The following is a 19324-nucleotide window of genomic DNA, read 5'->3' on the forward strand; positions in this document are numbered from 1 at the left end:
TCTCCCCACCCTACCTCCGGGCCGCCTCCCCGGGGCCCCCCACCCTCACCGTCCCCACTCTGCCCTGCCTGCAGTCCCGCTGCAAAGAGCGCTGCGAGTCCTACACGGGACCCCAGGCATACGCAGGGTCCCACCTCCCCTCCACTTCCCCGCGGCTGGCGTTTGACACTTGGACGCACCACGGGGCCACGCAGCACCGCACATGCGTGTGGGGGCACCCGGGAGGGGGGAGCCCCGCGCTGCAGCCGCCTGCCCCGAGCCGCAGCCGCTCGGGGTGCCCCGACCCCCGCTCCGCTCGGGATGCGCCGCGGCCGGCGCCCGGGGAGGGGCTGCGGGGGGCTGTGTGGCCACGGCTGTCAGCGAAACACTCCAGTGCCCCGGGGAGAAGGAATTAATCTTACAAAAGTCACAGCCGATAAGGGTACAAACCCAGCAGGACAAGGAGGATCACAGGGGTGCATAAAATAACCGGGGCCGTCGGGCACGTTAAAACGGGGGGATCAGTATAAATCCCCCACTGCCCGTCCTTGTCCCGCAGGCTGTGGGTTACACCCCTTGCAATTCTGAATCCTGCCGTAGCAGCCTGGGGCTCAATGGCAGCGCATCTCTCCAAGCGATGCCAAGCAGCCGCGATTTTTGCCCTTCCCACCTGGATTATTTTTTTTTTTTTTTTTTTCCTGACACCGTGTAGATGGCACCGCATTCCAGCTCCAGCTACTGCTGGTGCGGACTTCAGCCGATGGATCCTGTTGTGTCTTCATTTACTAGATGAAAGCTCGTCTGAGTCTCTCAATGTCTTCCCTGTGTAGTGGTTTTCGGGCTCATCAAAACGTCCTTAACCTTGCCTTCGAGACGCCCAGCAGCCCCACCGCCTCCGGCTTCTGGGGCTCTCCACGCCCTCACGGCATCCCTCTGCCTCTTTTTCCACTCCTCTCCAATATTTCAGTATCTCTTTTAAGCTACCGGAGCCTGTTAACACGGAAAGTGGGCTCACCAGTGCCACACACCGAGGCAGTACCGCCAGCCTGCGCGGCCGCCAGCATCCCCTGCGGACCCGGGGAGCCCGCGGCGCCGGCAGCGCTGGCCCCGGCCCCCCAGTCTCACACGGCCCCGCGACGGGCGCGGCTGCGGCCGGTGCCCGGTGGCACGGCGGGGGCCGAGAGGGCGGCTGTGGGCGATGGCTCTTGCCCCGAAGGTTTGGATTTGAACTTCTCCGGGCAGGCTGATCACCGAAGAGGGATGGATGCGGGTACAGAGCGATCCCTGCCCGCAAACCCCGGCGGTGCCGGCGGGGCAGCGGCTCCCGGCCGGCGCCTCCCAGCCCCCCCAAGGGGGTTCAGCCCCCGGCCCCTCCTGCTCGCGGTCCCTCTCTAGGTGAAGGGTAGCGGGTAGCGCTTTGGGAGCCCACCCCGCACCGGCGGGGAAAGGTCCCCTGCTCCCCCCCCCCCGGGACGGCTGCATCCCGCAGCCCCGCACCAAACGGCTGCCGGGCTGGTTCTCTGCCACCACCCTCCGGTCATCGCATTCTCTTTTGCAGTTCAGCGCCTCGCAGGACACGCTCCCAGAGCCTCCCACACAGATTCCCCGTCTCTTGGAAAGGTAGCTCGCACCGAGCCGTGCCGGGCTCTCCCCAGCACACCCCCCCGCCGCCCCGGGGGCACGGCTGTTTAGGGCCTCCCCGTGCCACCTCCCGCCTCGGAGCGCCGCTTCGCTGCCTGAGCACAGGCTATGCTGCTGCGGGCAGCAAATTCTCAGTTACGGGGAATGGAGGGTGCACAAGGCAAAGGTAAAATTGCCTTTCCGGGGAAAGAAAAAAAGAGTTAAGCCTCTTAGTCCGAAACCAGAAAAGACAATGCCACGGCCAAGAGTTATTTGTCACATACTCAGGCGAGAGATGGAAGGAATTTCTGTGATAATGCTCTTCTCTACTCAGCCGTTGCTGCTGAACCACAAATTGCTGCTTGCAGCACAAAATATGGAAATGTGATACATTAGATTAGATGTCTTCTTGTTGGGTCTCTCTGCGCTGCGTTTGCTAGGAGTTATTTCTGAGTTAAAGCCGAGAGTTAAAGCCTCTTCAAGAAGCAGAGCATCAAACACTGAGAAAGTGGGTCTGCTTCAGGTTGCAGGGGTACAGAAATTAAAACCATCAGGAAAGCAGATACCGTGCAGTGACTGAAGAATTTTTCAAAGCGAAGAGGGACGACCAGGGAGGGCTCTTCCCACCCCTGGTTAAAAATGGCTCAGGGTCAGGTTGAGCCGTTAAACTCAAGATAAGACATCTCATTCCACCAGCCAGCCGGGGAGAGCTGAGGCACCTCTGGTGTCTAAGCGCCACATCGTCTTCTCTGCAGAACCCACGATGAATGTCCCTGTTTTATCTGTTGCCGGTGACTTCATGTGCCAGAAGGACACAGGCGGAGGAAGGATAGTGTCACGGCCGGACCCAATGCGCGCAGTGGGCAGCGGCTGTAAAATACATTCCTGATGTTAAAATGACAGCCTGGCTTGCACCGCACTGCAAAATGGATGGGTACATTCAGGGACAACGTTGCATCCTTCATTTTTCAAGCCATGTGGAATTACTAACATATGTGAAAATAACGTTTACTAGCCTATGTGAAAATTACCATTTAATTTGTGCTTTGAGATGCTCCGGTGCCTCCCCGATACCGAACAAACCTTCCCTCTCCCAAGCTTGTGTTTGGTATTTAAAAGAACCTGACGCTCCGTTTTTTGTTTTTTTTTTTTTTAAGCTAAAATAGAAATTATTTCCTTTCTCAGGTCCTTGTGACTGTGAGCTTTGAGCAGCTCCACCAGCAGTGACTTGTGGAGTGCATCCCCCTCTGCGGCACCAGTCGTGGGAACGGGCGTCCTCCCCTCGGGAAGCAGGAGATGGAGAGACGCCAGCGCCGAGACCCACAAATTCAGTGCCAAGAAGGACAAAAAAAAACAAACCCCAAAACAACCCAACCAAAACCCAAACGCAATCCCCCCCGCCCCATCTTCTGAGATCACGCTGTCCAGGCTTACACAAAGGGCATTTTCCAGCTTTCCTCGCCGCTCCCCCCAGCGCCGGGGCGGGCCGGGGAGCGCTGCCCGCCGCCCGCCGCCCCGGTTCTCCCGGTGCAGTTCTGCCTGCCCCTTTCCCAGCATGCCTGCTGGGGTTAACCCTTGCCGCATGGCAGAGCCCACGCCTGCAGCCGAGCGTGGCCATTTTAGCCCGCAGGCTCGGCCCCCCTCCCCGCGGAGGGCAGCACCGCTCCTCCCTCCCCCCGGGGCCAGCTTCTTGCCCTCCGAGGTGGCTGAGGGCAGATCCTGCCTCGGGGCTGGGTGGTACTGCCCACGCGGTATGACATGGCCCCACGGAGCATCACCCTGGCTGGGCCCTCCAGGAGCCGGGGCTGCCCCGCACACGGCCACCCTGAGCACCGGGCCGCGGGGAAACCCGGAGTCTGAATTTCCACCCTGCCCTCTGCTGCTCTTGGAACAGCTCGTGGGCTGCAGTTTTCCATCTTTAGCTTCAGCCCAGAGGTAACTTTTGAAGTTTGAGTCATCCTGGTTTTCCTATTCTTGTGCTTCACGAATGAGCGCAGCACAGTTCCCACGGGGGCATCAGCGAGGGGGAAAGGGGCAACCCCAGCGACCCAGGGCTCTTCTCTGGACACAGCCCCAGGCGGGGGCAGGTTGTTCCTTCTGGAAGCTCATTTCACAGCTGTTACCCAACACCACCACTCCTCGTGCTGTACATCCCAGGCTCATCCCCACTGCAGAAGACCTGAGTGTCCAGTGGCTTCCCAGGAGACCAGGAGATGTGGCTTTACATTGGCACAACAAGAATTTTTTGCTCAGCCCAGTCTTTATATCCAACATTACATATGCATTTGCTAAAGCTTCCATCAGCTCAGACTCTCCGTTCAGGCTGCCTGCTAATGCATCTTGTGATAATATCTAACCCGTTTTAACTTACTTTCTCTGTCTGTAGGACTTCTTTGCCCTGCCTGCTACAGCACAGCAGCAGTATCTCCTAAAGGTTTAGGTTATTCCCTTTCTCACTTCCAACTAAGCACTTCTGACTGAAGCACGCCTATATCCCAGAAACTGCGTCCACACTTGGGCCATGGCAATGTAGAAACTGTTTGGAAAATGGGAATGCAGCCATACCCCACTTCCCAGTACCTCTCTGGGACAGAGAGCCTGTCACACTAGTGGAGCTCTGCCTTGGCAGCTTTGCTGGGTCAGGATCTGTCATCCCAACTGGTGCCAGTGCCATCCCTTGCATAAGGGTCCTGGTATTTGATGGAGATGCTGGAGGATCTGGCAGCTGATGATTCAGTTTCCTTCTCTCTCCACCCTTAAACCCCATGGGCCCGCTCTCAGCAGGGTCAGCCAGGGATGGCCACGCCGAAGTCATGACTCCTGGGATTCAGGGTGCTTCCTACTAGGCTGCGCTGCATTACACAGTGTGTTTTATATGCCTGCTCGTTCGATAAAAATAAATCTTCATGTTTGCAGTTTGCTTTAAACTACATCAAGGTGTCAGCTGAACTGACGGCTCCCTCTGAGAAACGACTTCAGTAGGTGCCAGCAAATTGCTCCCGGGTGAGCCTGGGATCTTGCCCTGCGATGGGAGGCACTGGCAGGTCCCAGCTCGAGGGCAGGAGACCCTGGCCGCCCTCAGCCCCTGCCAGTGCCTGCCCCGAACTGTCATTGTTACAAAGACCCTCATTTCTCTCGCATTTGCACCCAAAGGTCTGCCACACAGTAATACCCTTCCAGTGTCCATGAGATTCCACACGCCAGCACAGGCCCAGGGATGACTCCGACAAGCAGCTACACCACCAGGGACCCTCCTCCCTTCCAGTCCCTCTCAGCACAGCACCTGGCTGCAGCCACCACGGCCCCTCTCCCACATCATCTGTTCCCCTCCCTGTCACTCCCTGCAGCAATCAGGGGGTCCCTCCCTGGGAGCACAGTGAGGGGGGCCCAGGACCTGAGCCCTCATCTCCTCCATCCAGCACCTTGCTCACACAGTTGGTCTTCCTTGCCACACTGATGCTGCCCAAGGCTGGGCTATGCTGCAGAGCTGCGTTTCCATCAGACATGGCTGGTGGCAGCCACCTCGTGAACATGTGAACTGCTTCATTTTGTCTTTATTGGGATTCTCGCCAGCTCAGGGTGCAGGCAGGAGCTTTTCTGGGCACAGGGGACCCCTGCAGCTGCTCACCGAGGTTCTGGTAGTGTGTGGAGATGGTTTGGGCTGTGCCTGGCACTATGGAGCCTTTTTCCTCTTCTGGTGCAAACGTAAACAGAGCAGTGTCCTTGCGGTCGTCTCCTCCCAACACAGATCTTGCATGAATCTGGGCTGAATCCAAATGATCTTATCTGTAGAGGAGAGGGAGGATTTCCTAGCGCCAGGCATTTTCTTCAAACTTCAAACCAGAGGCAGCTCTGTGGGATGGGGGAGGTGAGTGGGCTTGGAGATGGGGCAGAACTGGAGGAAGCCCCCTCGCTGGCCCCCTAGCCCAGCTGCCCTGGTTTGGGGGGGTGGGGGGGTGGGCTGCTGCACACTGGTCTCACCCTACTGCAGCTGCTTTCTGAGGTAGAGGGACACCAGCTCCACCAAAAAGCCAGCAGAAAAGCTTTGGTGGCAGGCCTCTGCTGCTGGACCAGTCCCGTTGGATGCAGTTTTAGTTAAAATGGTTTATAGCGGCAAAGGCATGCACGGCCGAGCTGTACAGCTCTCACTGTGCTCCAAGGGATAGGCTGGGAAAAATGCAGCCTGAACAGTGGGCTTCCCCCCCAGCAACGTGACCATGAATGCTTTACCTTGTTGCTGGGTTCTCCAACGGGGGAGAGATGCTGAGGCCACCGCATTCAGCAAAGTGACACAGTCAGCTCCTGACATTGCATAGTGAAATGAGAAAAGAATGGGAAAAATAAAGGAAAGCCATCACGAAATGGATGCAATGACTGCCTGGAGGAGCTGCCCCCCACCCACACATGAGCAAAAGCACTGAGTGCCCCAACTGTGTGGGAAATCCACTGCTTCCCACTGCGTACAGCCACTTACGCCTCCTGCTCTTCTCCAGGGAGGAGATCCTCCCCCCTTCCCAGTCTGGACCTGGAAGTCTCCCAGTCCCCATGAGGCTGTTTCTTGTTCTGATTAAAACCCATCAGCTCCATGTATTTAACATCCTTCTCCTTAACAGCATCCTCACCCCAGAGATGCAACCTCTTCTACTGAGCCCCAGGGCCCACCCTGCCAACTGCCCCATGGCCATCCCCTGGGGACGGAGTTTCTGTCACCTCCTGTGGAATCACACCACATCTGCTGAAACTACACAGTGCCATGGCAATCGATGGTGATGGAGCTCAGTGAAGGGAGGGCTGGTGGCTGGATTCCACCCAAGCACCAGTGCGGGCACTGGAACCACTGTGTCTGGGGAGGGGAGAACCTGAAAGCAGCTTTACAGCACAAATTTGCTGTCCCTCCTCTCAGCACAACCATGTATATAGATGGATGCATCATACCCTTTCAGAAGAGCTGAAATATGAACACAGATTCTCTTTTTAAATCAGCAAATGTTTGTCTGGAATAAATCCAAACCAAGCAGAGGTTAACGCATTCCTGGGAAATACATTAAATACAGTGCACACCAGTCTTCCTAATGGAGCACGGTGACGCTCCATCTCGTCCTGGATCACTTTGATATCCATTGTAAGTCATAGTGGACTTCACATTAATTTGCTCAGTAACAGGCATTTAGGTTTGATGCACTTAATACGGAAAGAGAGTGGTATGAGTAAGTAATTCATATCCTAAACACTTAATCTTTCCCAGCCAATTGGCACAAAGCAAGGGGAGGGTGTATCTTTTAAACCAGTGACTACTTATCGCACCTTTCACTGCACAGGAAGCTGCTGGAGTTGTGATAAACATGATCAAACTATTAAACTAAGAAATATCTGGCTATGTGGTTTCCGGGAAATGGTGCCTCAAACAAACCACAGCTACTGCCAGCAAAGAATGTTTCAGGTGCTTCCACGGCTCATGGAGCGGCGGTGGGCGCAGAAAGCACACACTCAGAGGAACATTGTTTCCCTAAAAACTGGCAACACAATACAATCAATTTTCAAAAATGTTAACGAGCTAAGCTAACTGTAAACCTGCAACCAGTTATTAATTGCCAAGAGTCTCACCCACCTACAGACTAGAGAAGGAAGCAGCCGAGCCAGCTCACGACAGCAGCAGCGATGCTCAGGCTTTGGCCAGGAGCCTGCAAGCCCACATCTAAATAGACACATCCTACTATTTGTGAGAATCCCTGTTGGTTTCATCTACCTTTGCCTGCCTAAGGAAAAAGTTCTCCTTTTGCAGCCACCCTGCCCCAGAGCAAGCCCATCTGAACAGCCCCACTCCTGGACTGGCTCCTGCCGCTGTCTGTCGAGCGGCACTTCCCCTTTCATAAATTACATTTTGCATTCTGAGCATGCGTCTCCTCTTCCATGCCATTTTTGTTTTCAGATAACCATTAGCTTAATTAATCAAGGGAAATGCATAATTTCTGATTGTCTGCTCTGCCAGCTACGCCTGGGATGGCAGGGAAATGCTTCCCACCAAACCATCCCTGGGCATCCCCCTGGCATGGGCTGGGGTTCACCTGCATAGCCCACAGGTTCCTTCCCTGACATCAGCTCTTCAGCACCCTTCACCACCGCTGCCTCTGCCCGTCACTCACATGGCCCCAACGACATGTAGTGTTGATTAAAATCCTCTTAAGATTCAGCACAGCTCACAGGGAAAATGTTGATTGAGTTCACCTATTTCCGCTTGCTCTCCATGCACGTACAATCAGAGTTTGAGGTCTCCATACAAGCAGGTGAAAATCACAGGCACTACACATATTGCAGAAGTTTCCACTGACTTTGGAGCATCAGCTGAAACAAGAGATAACGGAGCTGTTGGTATTGTCCTTGCCCACACTAACAACTTTAACCAGGTATCTGGGATGGAGCCATCTTTCTGCTGGAAGCTCCCAGAAGCCATTCCTACTACCACATGAGCACACCGAGTAGCAGACCTGAGCTACACCAGACCAAAACCAACATCTGCGACAGTGGTGTCTGCAGTTGGGATTGTTCCACTTGGATACAGGCCTCCACAGCTGCCCCAGCTGAGAAAATAGCATCCACACTTTCAGTGGTTGCGTTTCCTTTGATTTATCCCAACCTGCCTTAGAAAAGTGCTCTGGCTCTGGCACAGGAACATCTGTAGGCAAGGCTTGGGCTGACCCAGCAAACAAGCCCCAGCAGATGAGACCTAGCTGGATGCTGCCCCACCTTTCTGTGGATGCCACATAAATCCTCAGGATTTACAAAGGAACAGTTGCCAAGCTGACTTCTGAAATTTATTTACATAAAATGAAGTCTGGGATAACTAGGTGGCCCAGAAGCGGGCAGCACTAGATGGAGGGGCTTATTTTTGCTTTGGGAATAGCACTGCCACACACCCAGACAGATAGATGCCATGCCACAGCAGCACCCAGGCACAGAGCCCACAGGGTGCTCCCCACCCCCTGGACTCACACACAGCTGGGGCAACTCACCCATGTCTTCAGGTAGCTCCAGTATAACCGCAGGGTCCACCTCACCCAAGCCAATTAATTCTGCTTCTCACAAGCTTGAAGCTCTTGCCCATGCACATTAATGTGCCACCAACAACAGTATTTCAACTAAGATCTTTTCTGGAAGAGAAATCAAAGCAAAAGCCCAACACAAAAAAGGCTGGCAACTGAGCCAGTTTGGCAAGCGTGAGGTTCAGGGGCAGTTACTGTATGAGCACTTGGCTCTGCTTGGGAATGTTACAGAGGATCCCGGGGAAGCGGGGACGGAGCATGGTACCTCAGCCACATGCAGGTGGACTCCACGGACTTGCCGCTAGGCTGCTACTGTTGCGTGAGCCATTTTGTAAAGAATTAGCCCTGCACTGTATTTTCAGTGGACTCTAGCAATTATTAACCTAGTTCAGAGACATCTGCAGGCTTTTTTTGATGAATTTGGACCATCCTCCTTTCTGGAGAAGTTCAACATCTCATTTAACAGCGATCCTGCCCAATGCTGGGGATAACACCACTGGGGGGGCAGCATCAGCGTGAGAGGCAGCCATCGCCCATCCACTGCAGCCACATTCCCAGAAGCCTTCCAGCTTTCTCACCACAGACCTCACGCAGCCTGTTTTGCTCCGGAGAAACCCAGCCCTGCCTTGGCACTGCAGGGAAACACTGAACCACTGGCCCCTACGGCCTTGCCGCCCGCCTGGGTGGCACCAGGAGAAAACAGGGCGCCCTGACACATGGCAGGCAGCAGCACACTCTCACCCAAAGGGAAAAGTCAGAACTTGATGTCATACGCTGCATCTCGGAGCAGATTTTAACCTGCAAGTACCTGCTCTGGGGCACCCCAGCCACAGCCTGCCTGTGCAGGGATGCCTTCTGCGCCGTCCGTAGGCAGTAACAAACGCACTCCAAATCCCGGTAGTTTTTGTAAAGGTTTATAGTCCTTTGCAATGATTGCATGATACATTTCTTCCCCCGTGACACAGCCCTCAGACCAGGAAGCGCCGCTGGCAGCTTGCGCTCCACCTCCCAGCAGCTGGGCTTTGCAATCCGATCTACACTAGCTGCAGAACATCAAATGCACTTTCAACATCTCCATTTAATATTTACATTCAAGCAATTAATAATTGGAAGCTTATAGTTTAGACATTTCTAATAGCAGCAATTTCTATAATAGCTTGTTTAGATAACGATTTTTTTTTTGCACATAGAAACACCACATGTGTACAGTATCAAAAAATATATACCGGGAATGGTCCTGCGGGTTGTAAGGAGGGCAAGGGGACGAGACTAACAAATGCTGAATGGTTAAAAAGGAGAACAGAAAATATTTGTTTGATATAGTTTATAAGGTGATCTAGGGACTCCATAAATCTAGGCTTTATATTTCATTATATAAATACCTACAAATAAATATATTAGCGTGGCCAGAGAGTGACCAGCTTTCAGCTCAAACAATACATTTCAATAACACCACGTACAAACGGGAGCAAGAATCACTTGACAAGTTAGCACTGTTAAAATATAATACTATAACTCTGAGTAACTGGCAGGCCCCATCTTCGGTGTCCCGGTGCCCGCAGGTCCTGGGGCAGCCCACGACCGCAGGGCGGGAGCGGTAGTGAGGACACCCCACGTGGCAGGGACGGCCACCATGCCCAGCCCTGTCCTGGCATCCCCTTGGTGGAGGCGGCGGGCTTGGCTGCTGTGGTGCGGACAGGGGGCACACAGGCTCCAGGGAGGGCACCAGTACCTTAGAGGGAGGCTGTGGGGCCAGTGGCCCTGGGATGGGCAGGCAGCTCCCACGGGGAGCAGCCGCCATCCCACCTCACACCGTCACATACTCCTTGAAGGTCACGGTCAGGCAGTTTGCGGTCACATCTGTGATAATTATATTCCCAAAGAAGGGCTTGAATTCCTGCAGGGACTCGGCCTCCTCCTCCTCCTCCGTGGCCTCCTGGGGCTGTGGAGGTTTCGCGGCCGGTTTCTCAGCTGGTGCCGGCAGCACCTCTGGCTTCACCTGCACCAGGGCCAGCTCACCCTCTGCCCGCGGCTTCACGCAGCGCAAGTCTATGGGCTCGTCCAGGTCCGAATCCAGCAGGATGACCTCCGGCTGGGTGGGGGGCTCCAGCCGCTCTGGGGCCGGGGGGCTGAGGCAGGTGGGGGCACTGATGCTGCGGGAGGTCAGGCGCTTCTTGCCTGGCTCCTGCTCCGTGTGCGGCTCTGACAGGCAGCGCTTGCGCGAGCTGGGGCTGGAGAGGTTCAGTCCCATGGAGGAAGGGCTGTGCTCACAGACGGGACTCAGGGACCAGGGCACGAGGTCTGGCTTGGTGGTGAGCTGCAGGGGCTGCTCTGTTGGAGGGAGGGGCAGCTCCTTGGCCAGTGGAGTCTTTTGGGGACTTTCCTTGAGCTCTGCGGGGGGCTGCCGGCTCTCGCCCTCTGCTTTGCTCAGGGCGTTGCTGCCCACCACCCTCTCCTCCCCTGGCTTCCTCCAAGCCTCCAGCTTCTCCTCCCCACCCTTCTTAGGAGTCCTCTCCTCCGCAGTCCGCTTCCGGGGAGGCTCCCCGGACTTGATCTTCACCGCCTGCATGCCGTTCTCCATGTACTTGCTCATGACAATCACAATGCGCCCGTTCTTGTTTTTGTTCTTGACGATCTTCATCTTGCCCCCGAGGCCGTTGCTGGTCACCCTGTCCCGGGGGGGGGGCCCGGTACCACTGGACAGGTTCTTCTCAGCCCCGTTCTTGCTCTCCGTAGTGAGGTTCTTGACTGGGCTCAGCAGGTTTTTGGCCGGGCCATGAGACCACTTGTCCGGGTGGGTGACCAGGGGGCCCTTGTTACTGTCCAAGCAGGCCTGGCTCTGCGGCTCCTTGCTGCTGGGCTGGTAGTGGGGCTCATACATCTTGGGGTCTGGCTGGTAGTGGTGGTGCTTCTTGCTGTTCAGCTGGTAATAATACTTCCCTTTGCTGTGGGACTGGTGCTTCATGCCACTCTCCTTGCCGTTGGGCTGGTACTGGTGGTGTTTCTTGCTGTTGAGTTCATACTGGTGCTGCTGGCTCTTGCCAGAGGAGCCGAGATCCAGCTTCGGCCTGTTGTCCACAGCGGGGTCCTGCAGCCCCGTGAGGATGTTCGAGCGGCGGGCAAAGGAGGGAAGCTGCAACACAAAGCCAGGGGCCGCAGTCAGCTGGGGCTGGAGAGCAAGGTGTCGGTGCTCCGGCAGGTGCCGAAGGCTCCGGTGAAACCCCCGCCCCTCCAGCAGCTCTTGTTACAGGACGCTGCATTGCGGGGTGCCGTGTCCTCGAGCAGGCAGCCCCAGCCCACTCCAACTTACAGGCTGTGCATTGCTCCAGATTAATGAAGCAATGAAAAGAAGAAAAGCACCCTTCAATCAGCTGTCTGGGAACAGGGGCCAAGCAGGACTGCTGCTGCTGAGCCTGCGAGCAGTGGGCTAATGCCACCCGGCTTTGGGTGCAGCAGGTCTGCCCCGCAGCCCGGAGGGACGGGGGGCTGGGATGGCCTGATGAGCTCGGTGCTGGGGCCTGGGGGTCCCTGGGGCACTGCCAAGCGCCCAGGCTGCGCACAACTCCTCAGCATGATGAAACCTGCTGAAAGCGGCTCCCTGGGGACAGGGCTTTGCTGCAAACAGGCTGCCCGGGCGGTGTGGGGCTCAGCTCCACCACACATTTACCTGCACGACCAGTGGCTTTGGCTTGGGCCCCCGCTTGCGGTATCCCATCAGCTGCTCCTGCCGCTCCCTGCGGGAACACAGTCACGGCAAGGCCTGAGTGGTGGCACACAGACCCCTGGGGTGCCCCCCTCCCTGCACCCCATGCATGCATGGTGGCTCCTGCGGTGCCAACAACCCTACATGGGTGCAGCGAGCTGGTGCGAAGGGGTGGCAGGAGGGGAGCCAGGGTGCAGAGCCGCAGGCTGGGGGTCCCGCAGGAGGCAGCGGGACAGGGGCACAGCTGACATGCTGAGGCAGCAGACACCTGGCAAGGCGAATTCCCCACTCCCGCCTCTCCCTGCTGCAGCGAGGGGCTGAAGTTTACAGTTTGAGCCAAAATACTACAGAAAATAAATGCACAAGAAAAAAAAAAGGGCAGAGGAAAAAAAATAAAAAAAAAAATAAAAAGCCCGTCCAAGCGCAGCAGCAGCGCCGCCTCCTCCACTCGCAGGCATCAAATCCCCGGGCAGGCAGGAGCGCAAGGCGCGGCGTGGGGGGAGCGCGGCGCGGGGGACCTTGAACCGGAGGCGTCGCCCCGCGGCCCCGCGCCGCCCGCCCCGCCGGGGCCGCGCCCCCGGGCCCCGTCCCGTCCCGCGCCCGTCCCCGCCGCGGCCCCCGGCTCCGTGACGCATCCGCAATTGCCGAAGCGGGCGCGGGGCGCTGGCGCCCGCCGCCCCTCCCGGCCCCCCTCCCGCCACCACTCACCTGTTCTGGAAGGCGATGAGCAGCCGGGGGTCCAGGATGTTCTCCTCCGGCTCCCACGTGTTATATCTTGCGAGAGGGGAGGAGAGCGGCCGTCAGCCGCGGGGCCCCGCCGGGAAGGGGGCCGGGGTCCCGGGCAGGGGAACCCCGCCGCCGGTGGCCGCTGCCGGCCCCGAGCACCGGGCCCGCCTGGGAGCGGGCGTCCGGGACTCGGGTCCCGGGGGAGGGGGATGGGCGGGGAGGGGAGAGGAGGGGGGGGGGGGGCGGCACGGGGACGGAACTGTTTATTTAGCGCAGTTATTATTCCGGAGGAATTCTAGGCATGTCATGATGAAATTTTCCAAATCCCCTTTCCCGGACCCAGGAAAGCGGCCGCGGCGCGGAGGAGGGGCCCGGCCGCCGAGTCCGGAACAGCGGCGCGGATCCCCCCGCCCCCCCGCCGGCACTGTCATGCAAACCCCAAATACTCCGCAGCCCGCAGCGGCCGCCCTCGCTCCGCGGCCGGTGCCTCCGCCTCGGCGAGCGGCTCTCGGGGGCCGCCCGCCCGCCGCGGGCTGCGGGGCGGCGCGGGTTATTTTTGCGGTTATTCCCCCTTCCCTTCCCCCTCCCCACAGCCGTCCCCCCCCCCCCCCCCGGTTCTGCAATATGGAGCCCGACTCCCGAGGAGGGAAAGGGGGAAGGAGCCATTTTCTGGTGCACATCAGCCGCCGCCTGCTCGGCTCCCGCCGCCGCCGCCGGGCCCCGCCGCCGCTTCTCGCCGCCCGCCCGCCCGCCGCCCGGGCCGAGGCCCCTTCCCGGGGCGCTGAGCGCGGCGCAGCCCCGCCGCCGGGCCGCCCCGTCCCCATCCCCGCTCGGTACTCACTTGGGCGACCATCCCCTCCATTTCACCAGGTACTCGACTCTGCCCTGCGGAGCGCGGGAGGCAAAGACACGGCGTCAGCTGGACCCGCCGCCCGCCCGGCCGCCCCCCGCCGCCCCCGCCCTCCTCACCTTTCGGATCCGCTTCTTCTCGATGCTCTCCACCGCGAAAACGTGCTCGCCCACCGCCGGCAGCTCCATGCTGCAGCCGGGAGGGGCCGGGCCGGGCGTCCGCGCCCGCCGCTGCAGCCGAGCTGGGCTCCGGCTCCGGCAGCTCCCGCCGCCGACCCGACAGACACTGAGCCGCGGCACCGCAACCCGTGCAAATCCCGGAGCGAGACGTCAGGGAGGCGGTGCCTCCCGGGCCCGGCTGCCCGTCAACGGCGGGGCCGGGGGATTGGCGCAGACCTGCCGGCGAGCGAGGCGGGGAGGGGGCGAGCGAGGCGGGGAGGGGGCGGGCGGGGGCCGGGCAGGAGCGGCGCGGAGGGGGGGTGGGGGGGCGCTGCCCCCCGCCCCACGTGTGACTCAGCACGGCCCCCACGGCAGAGCCCGCGGGGCAGGTGCGCGACACGCGGGGGTCAGGCGTGGGGGTAGGATGCGTGGGGGGTGTGTGTGGGGTGTCCGCGCCGTGCCCCGGGCCGGGAGGCGAACCCACGGGACGGCTCTACGCCGTGGGCTGCCTGGGGGGACAGCGGAACCCCCGGCCCCCCGCACGGCCTGGGCCCGCCGCCTCCTTCCGTGGGGCCCGGCCCGGAGGAGCCCTCGCTCCGCGCCTGGGCCGGCGCTGCGCCGCTCGGTGGGTGCCTGCGGCCGCGGGGAGCCCGGCCCGGGGTCACTGGCGGCGGGGACCCCCCCGTGGCAAGATAGCCGGAGCGGGCCCGGGGCAGGTGGCGGCGAGTTTCCCTCGCCCGGTGCCGGAAGCCGCAAGCGGCGGCGGCGTGCGGGGAGCCCGGGGCGGGAGGCTCCGCGCACTCGCTGCTCCTTGGAGCGGATTTGGGGAGTGGGCTGAGGCCCGCGCGTGTCCGCGCCGACCCTCCGCTCGACAGCGGGGGACCCCCAGCCATGTCTCGCTCTGCTCCGCGAAACGTGGCGGGGCCGGAACGGCAGGCGAGCCCCCCCGGCAGGTGGAGCGGGGCCGGCCGTGCCCGCGGCCGCTCCGAGCCGCGCCAGCAGCCGGGCACCTTCCCGGTGCAGACCCCGGCCGCTCCGCGCGCAGCCCCCACCGTGGGGGCGGGCAGCTCCGGGGCCCCCGCCCGGCACGGGAGGCGCGGCCCCGCGTGGGGCGAGTCCCGGCGGGGCGCTGCCGGAGGGGAGTGGCGTCGCGCGGAGCCCCCAGACACTCCCGGGGGTCTCGGCTGCCGGGGCCGGCCGACCGCGGTCTCCGCAGGTGCCGGGCCGTGGCCCCGGGCCGCCGCCGGGGCAAGGGGACGCGCGGGGAGCCGCGGAGGGCGGTACCGGAGGCCCCGCGCCCGCTGCGCAGCCCCCGCCTGGGTTCAGCCGGCCCACGGACGGGAAGGCCGTTCCCCGCGGAGCCCGGGACTCCCGTGGCCGCGGCCGCCGGCAACTTTCACCCGGGCTGCGGGAGCGGCGAGGCTGAGCCCAAGCGGCACTGGAGCGGCTCCTCTGCAGGGGTCCCGCAGCAGCTCCCGCTCCCCCGAGGATGCTCCCCTTTCTCCCCACCCCACCGGGGCTGGCCCCGCCCCAGCCCGCGGGCTCGCCCGTTCGCCGTCCCCCCGGTGGGGCGGCCCTGGCCGGCAGCCGCCGCCTTCGGGGGCCCTTCCCGGGCCCGGGGGTGCGGGGGCACCGGCGAGGCACCGCTGAATGTCACCGCACCAGAGACCATAACAAAGACGCAGCCGCCGCGATCGTAGAGCCGAGCCAATAAAAATCAAACTGATATTACAATTTTGATTTCCCTGGAGGGCCGAAGGGGCTTAATGTAAGAATTATTATCCATTGTGAACAGCAGCCGAACGAAAGCCCAGACAGGAAGATTTAAATATTTTTTTTTTAACTTAGCGGTTTTCCTAAGAAACATACATTCATTGAAATTTATGCCAGCGGAGTTTGTTAACCCTCCCCTTTGACATTTCAAGCTTCTCCTGTTGCCAGAGGAGACAAGCCGAGCACAGCCCACTAATGCCTGCAATAAACTAAATGCCCAGGGACGAGCGCGATTTGGTGCAATTCGCCTCCGATCCGGGTAAGCTGCGGAGCGCGGCGCCCAGGCCCGGCCCGGCCCTTCCCGGGACACGGCGGGAACGGGGGATGAGGGCAGGGGCTGCCTGGCTGCATATATGCATCTAGATAAAAAAATATATATATTTAAATGTGTGATGACATCCTTGGCATCTCTGTAGAACCTGCCTCAGGAGCAGTATGAGAGGCCACGGATGAAATATAATATTAAAAAAAAAAGTGAAAGCCACACTGAAAACCAACATTAAAAGCATTTTAATCATTGCCTGGCTCGTGGCTCCAGCAGCTCAGCACCAGCTCCCATCCTCTAGGTTTCTGCAGGATGTTCATCTCCTTTCTGTTACTGGGCTGATTGCACATGATTCGCAGTAATGATTGTAATGGTGGTGATTTTCTGTCTCTTACCTTGCTCAGATAGCAGCAGTTCATGAACTGATACATCTTTCCCTTTGTCAATTTGAAAGAAGACACCTTATTTGAACCACATAAAATAGCCTAAATAAGGAAAGCAGGAAATGTTTCCAGCTGCTGCCTCTTCTTGACTGGTTGGGGCATATCACAGGGATGAGAAAAGAGAAAAGGTTTCCAACCAAAAGAAGCAAGAGCCAAGCACTGCCTTTTAAAGCCAAGATAGCAGTTGTTTAATACCATGCGTTTTGTTTATGATTTGCCTGTTTATAAGGCAAGTATGAGGTGCAGATACACATTCTGTGGGTATTCTTACCCTCTGCCACACACCTGTGCAAAAATTCAGGTTCCTCTCTGCAGAGCATCATTGGTAGGTAACTGCTCCCTGCAGCAGGGGGATGCCATCCTGGGCAGAGGTGCGAGGAGCAGGTAGATGGGCAGAGCAAGTGCAGGGGGGCTCTGGTGACCCCCCTCGTGCCTGTGCAGCAGGCGGCCTGGTGAGGGCCTGATCCTTAGCAGGGGCTGCCAGGGTGCAGCTGTAAGACAAAATCCTCTAGCAGCCAGAGACAGATGGGCTTCCTGCAGGTGCTAGGAAACATACCAAGGCAATTTCCCCTCAAATACTTGCTGGCCATGTTCCCTCTTACTACCTGGAGCTGATGTCTGTCTAGGTTTATTCTTTTCATCATTATTTTCAAAGTTCTTGCCTCAGAGACAGAGCCAGCTCTGTGGCAGTGGCTCACTTAGGTTGGGTTCTGCCCCTCCAAAACGTGAAATGCTTCAGTTCTCCTCACCCTTACACCAGTGGCTCCTGCAGACCTGCTGTATGTTTGCTATCAAGCAGCACTGATTACACATGCCATCATTTCTGATGTTGCTCATTAGTCTGTACCATTTTTAGCAATTCAAACCAGCAATTCTTTTTCAGCTGTAATCCTCCAATTCTACCAAGATGACTCCAAGGCTGCAGTTTGGGTGCTTAGCTCTTCCTCCCCTCTGCCCTGGCAGGGCCAACAGTTCCTCCTGGAGCCTGAACAGCTCAGGAGCATGCCACACTAAGCACCAAATAAAAACAGAAAGTTAATTCATTAATAGTTACAGCATTTCCTTCAAGGCCACTCTTGCCAGCGGCCAGGCATGGACTTTGCGACTCTCTTGCATGACAATGTCCTTGGAGGGAGGGGGAAGGCGCTGACCCCATTCATTCCTACCTGGCGGCCTGCAGCCTTGGCCAGCTGGGCTTGTGGATTTGCCCTTCTGCTTTTGTCAGCTCTGACTTGGATTTGAAGTTGTGGCCAGTCTGAAAACCAGATTGTAATATAGCCCTGGCTGAGGTCAACACCATGCTGGCAAAAGGTGAGAAAAGTACGAGTAGGTAGGCTTGGGGAAAAAAAAAAAAAAGAAAAAAAAAGAAAAAAAGGAAAAAAAGCAAACCTACTAAACCCAAAACCCACCCACCCACCCACTCAATAGGATGCCATAAGGTAAGATGCAAACAATGAAACCCTGTTCCAGGTTGCCAAGGCAAATCTGTCAATAGAGTATTGAACAAGCAAATCTGACTTGCAATTATAGTCTCCTTCTAAATACAAGCTTCCCCTTTGCCTCACAGTTCAAACCCAGTGCTGGTGCTGAGATCCTCAGTGATTGCTGGCCTCGGCTATTTCAAAATGGTGAGGGAAGTCATCTCTGCTGGAAGCTGGGCTGGAATTTACTCCAGCATGTGCACTGAAAACCCCTGGAGCATCCCCACCACCTTCACTCCAGCAGCTGAAGTGACATCTGCCCTGCCCTCAGTGTAACAGGCTTTCTAAAGCAGCAAAACCCCCTACACAACAAACTGTTTACTCTTCAGAGCTTTCAGTAAAACATACAGGACCATGGAACACACCAAGAGTATTTTCAGATACTGCTGCAGAGAGAAAGCCAGTGCACAGAATGCCCAGCATTTTGTAATGCTCAGGAAAGCACCATAAAGAGTCTGAGCACTCAAGGCTGGGGCTGTCAGTGTGGACCAAGTGTGGTGGCCTTGAAATCAAGCACAGCAGCAGGGTCTGGAGCTGCCACCACCCACCCAGAGGCAGCAGCAGTGGGAAAATCCAGAGGCAAAACCACCCTAAACTGGGTCATCACGTGGAAATTTAAATGGCTTCACAAGTGCATCACTGCAATTGCTGCTGGTGCACATGGGGCCACGTTAGGTGAACTCTTTTTTTCTGGTGTTGCTTCCAGCACAAACCCAGAGAGGCTGTGTGTAAAATCCCCACGAACGAGACACTCATCAGGAGCACACAGTGTGCTTCCACAGCGGTTTAACACAACAGAGCCGAGCCTGCTTTCGTCTAGCCGATGGAGGGGCTGAGATACAGAGTTCGCATGGCACCATTCCCCAGAGCAGTGGTTTTGGGGGCATGGCTGGGCCCCTTCCCCATCACCCCCAGAGTCCCGCATGGATGAGGCAGCAGCCCCCCCTGCAGAGCTGCAGTCAGCATAAGCAGGGAGGGCAGCATCTAACAGTGAGTTCTCAGGTGACTCCATCGCTTGGGGACCCGGGTGGGAATGACCCCCCTTCCCCACTGCCTTTTTCTGTTGTGCTTTCACCCCCAGCCTCAAGCATGGGTGCTGGCAAGGGTGCCTCGGGGACCATCTGTCTTTAATCTTCTTAAGTCGGGCAAGTCGGGAGAAATTCAGAGGAAAAAGGCACGGAAGTCCCTCTGTCCCTGGCCTCCTTCCACAGCACAGGGCTCAGCACCCACCTGGTGAGAGCAGGTCCTGCCTGCCCCACACCCCCTCCAGCAGTGCAGACTGCCTG

The 19324-nt window shown here is 58.2% G+C and overlaps 1 protein-coding gene and 1 long non-coding RNA gene across 3 annotated transcripts; one reads left to right on the forward strand and one right to left on the reverse strand.

Moving 5' to 3' along the window:
• Positions 1-1118: 1118 nt before the first annotated feature.
• LOC119147991 lies at positions 1119-4531 on the forward strand. Its single transcript, XR_005104268.1, has 2 exons — positions 1119-1599; positions 2785-4531. It is a non-coding gene; the product is annotated as an uncharacterized LOC119147991 (long non-coding RNA).
• Positions 4532-9537: 5006 nt separating this feature from the next.
• On the reverse strand, positions 9538-14234 carry CBX4 (chromobox 4). Of its 2 annotated transcripts, XM_037403426.1 has the most exons (5): positions 14038-14233; positions 13910-13953; positions 13051-13116; positions 12307-12373; positions 9538-11772 (listed from the first exon to the last, which is right to left on the reverse strand). In XM_037403426.1, exons 1-5 carry the CDS (start codon positions 14104-14106, stop codon positions 10447-10449), a joined length of 1572 nt encoding a protein of 523 aa, XP_037259323.1. In that variant the 5' UTR covers positions 14107-14233; the 3' UTR covers positions 9538-10446. The 2 variants fall into 2 exon arrangements, with proteins under 2 accessions (XP_037259323.1, XP_037259331.1); XM_037403434.1 differs by lacking the exon at positions 13051-13116 and having other exon boundaries at positions 14038-14234.
• Between the last annotated feature and the right edge of the window lie 5090 nt (positions 14235-19324).

The sequence above is a fragment of the Falco rusticolus genome, chromosome 1, assembly GCF_015220075.1.
Source record: "Falco rusticolus isolate bFalRus1 chromosome 1, bFalRus1.pri, whole genome shotgun sequence".
Lineage (NCBI taxonomy): Eukaryota > Metazoa > Chordata > Aves > Falconiformes > Falconidae > Falco > Falco rusticolus.

Excerpts from the sequence above, each read along its gene's own strand:
- CBX4 (XM_037403426.1), bottom strand. The coding sequence starts at position 14,106 with ATGGAGCTGCCGGCGGTGGGCGAGCACGTTTTCGCGGTGGAGAGCATC. Across the intron at positions 12,374-13,050 it reads CTCATCGCCTTCCAGAACAG|GGAGCGGCAGGAGCAGCTGA; the intron begins GTGAGTGGTGGC and ends GTGTTCCCGCAG. Across the intron at positions 11,773-12,306 it reads CAAAGCCACTGGTCGTGCAG|CTTCCCTCCTTTGCCCGCCG; the intron begins GTAAATGTGTGG and ends TTTGTGTTGCAG.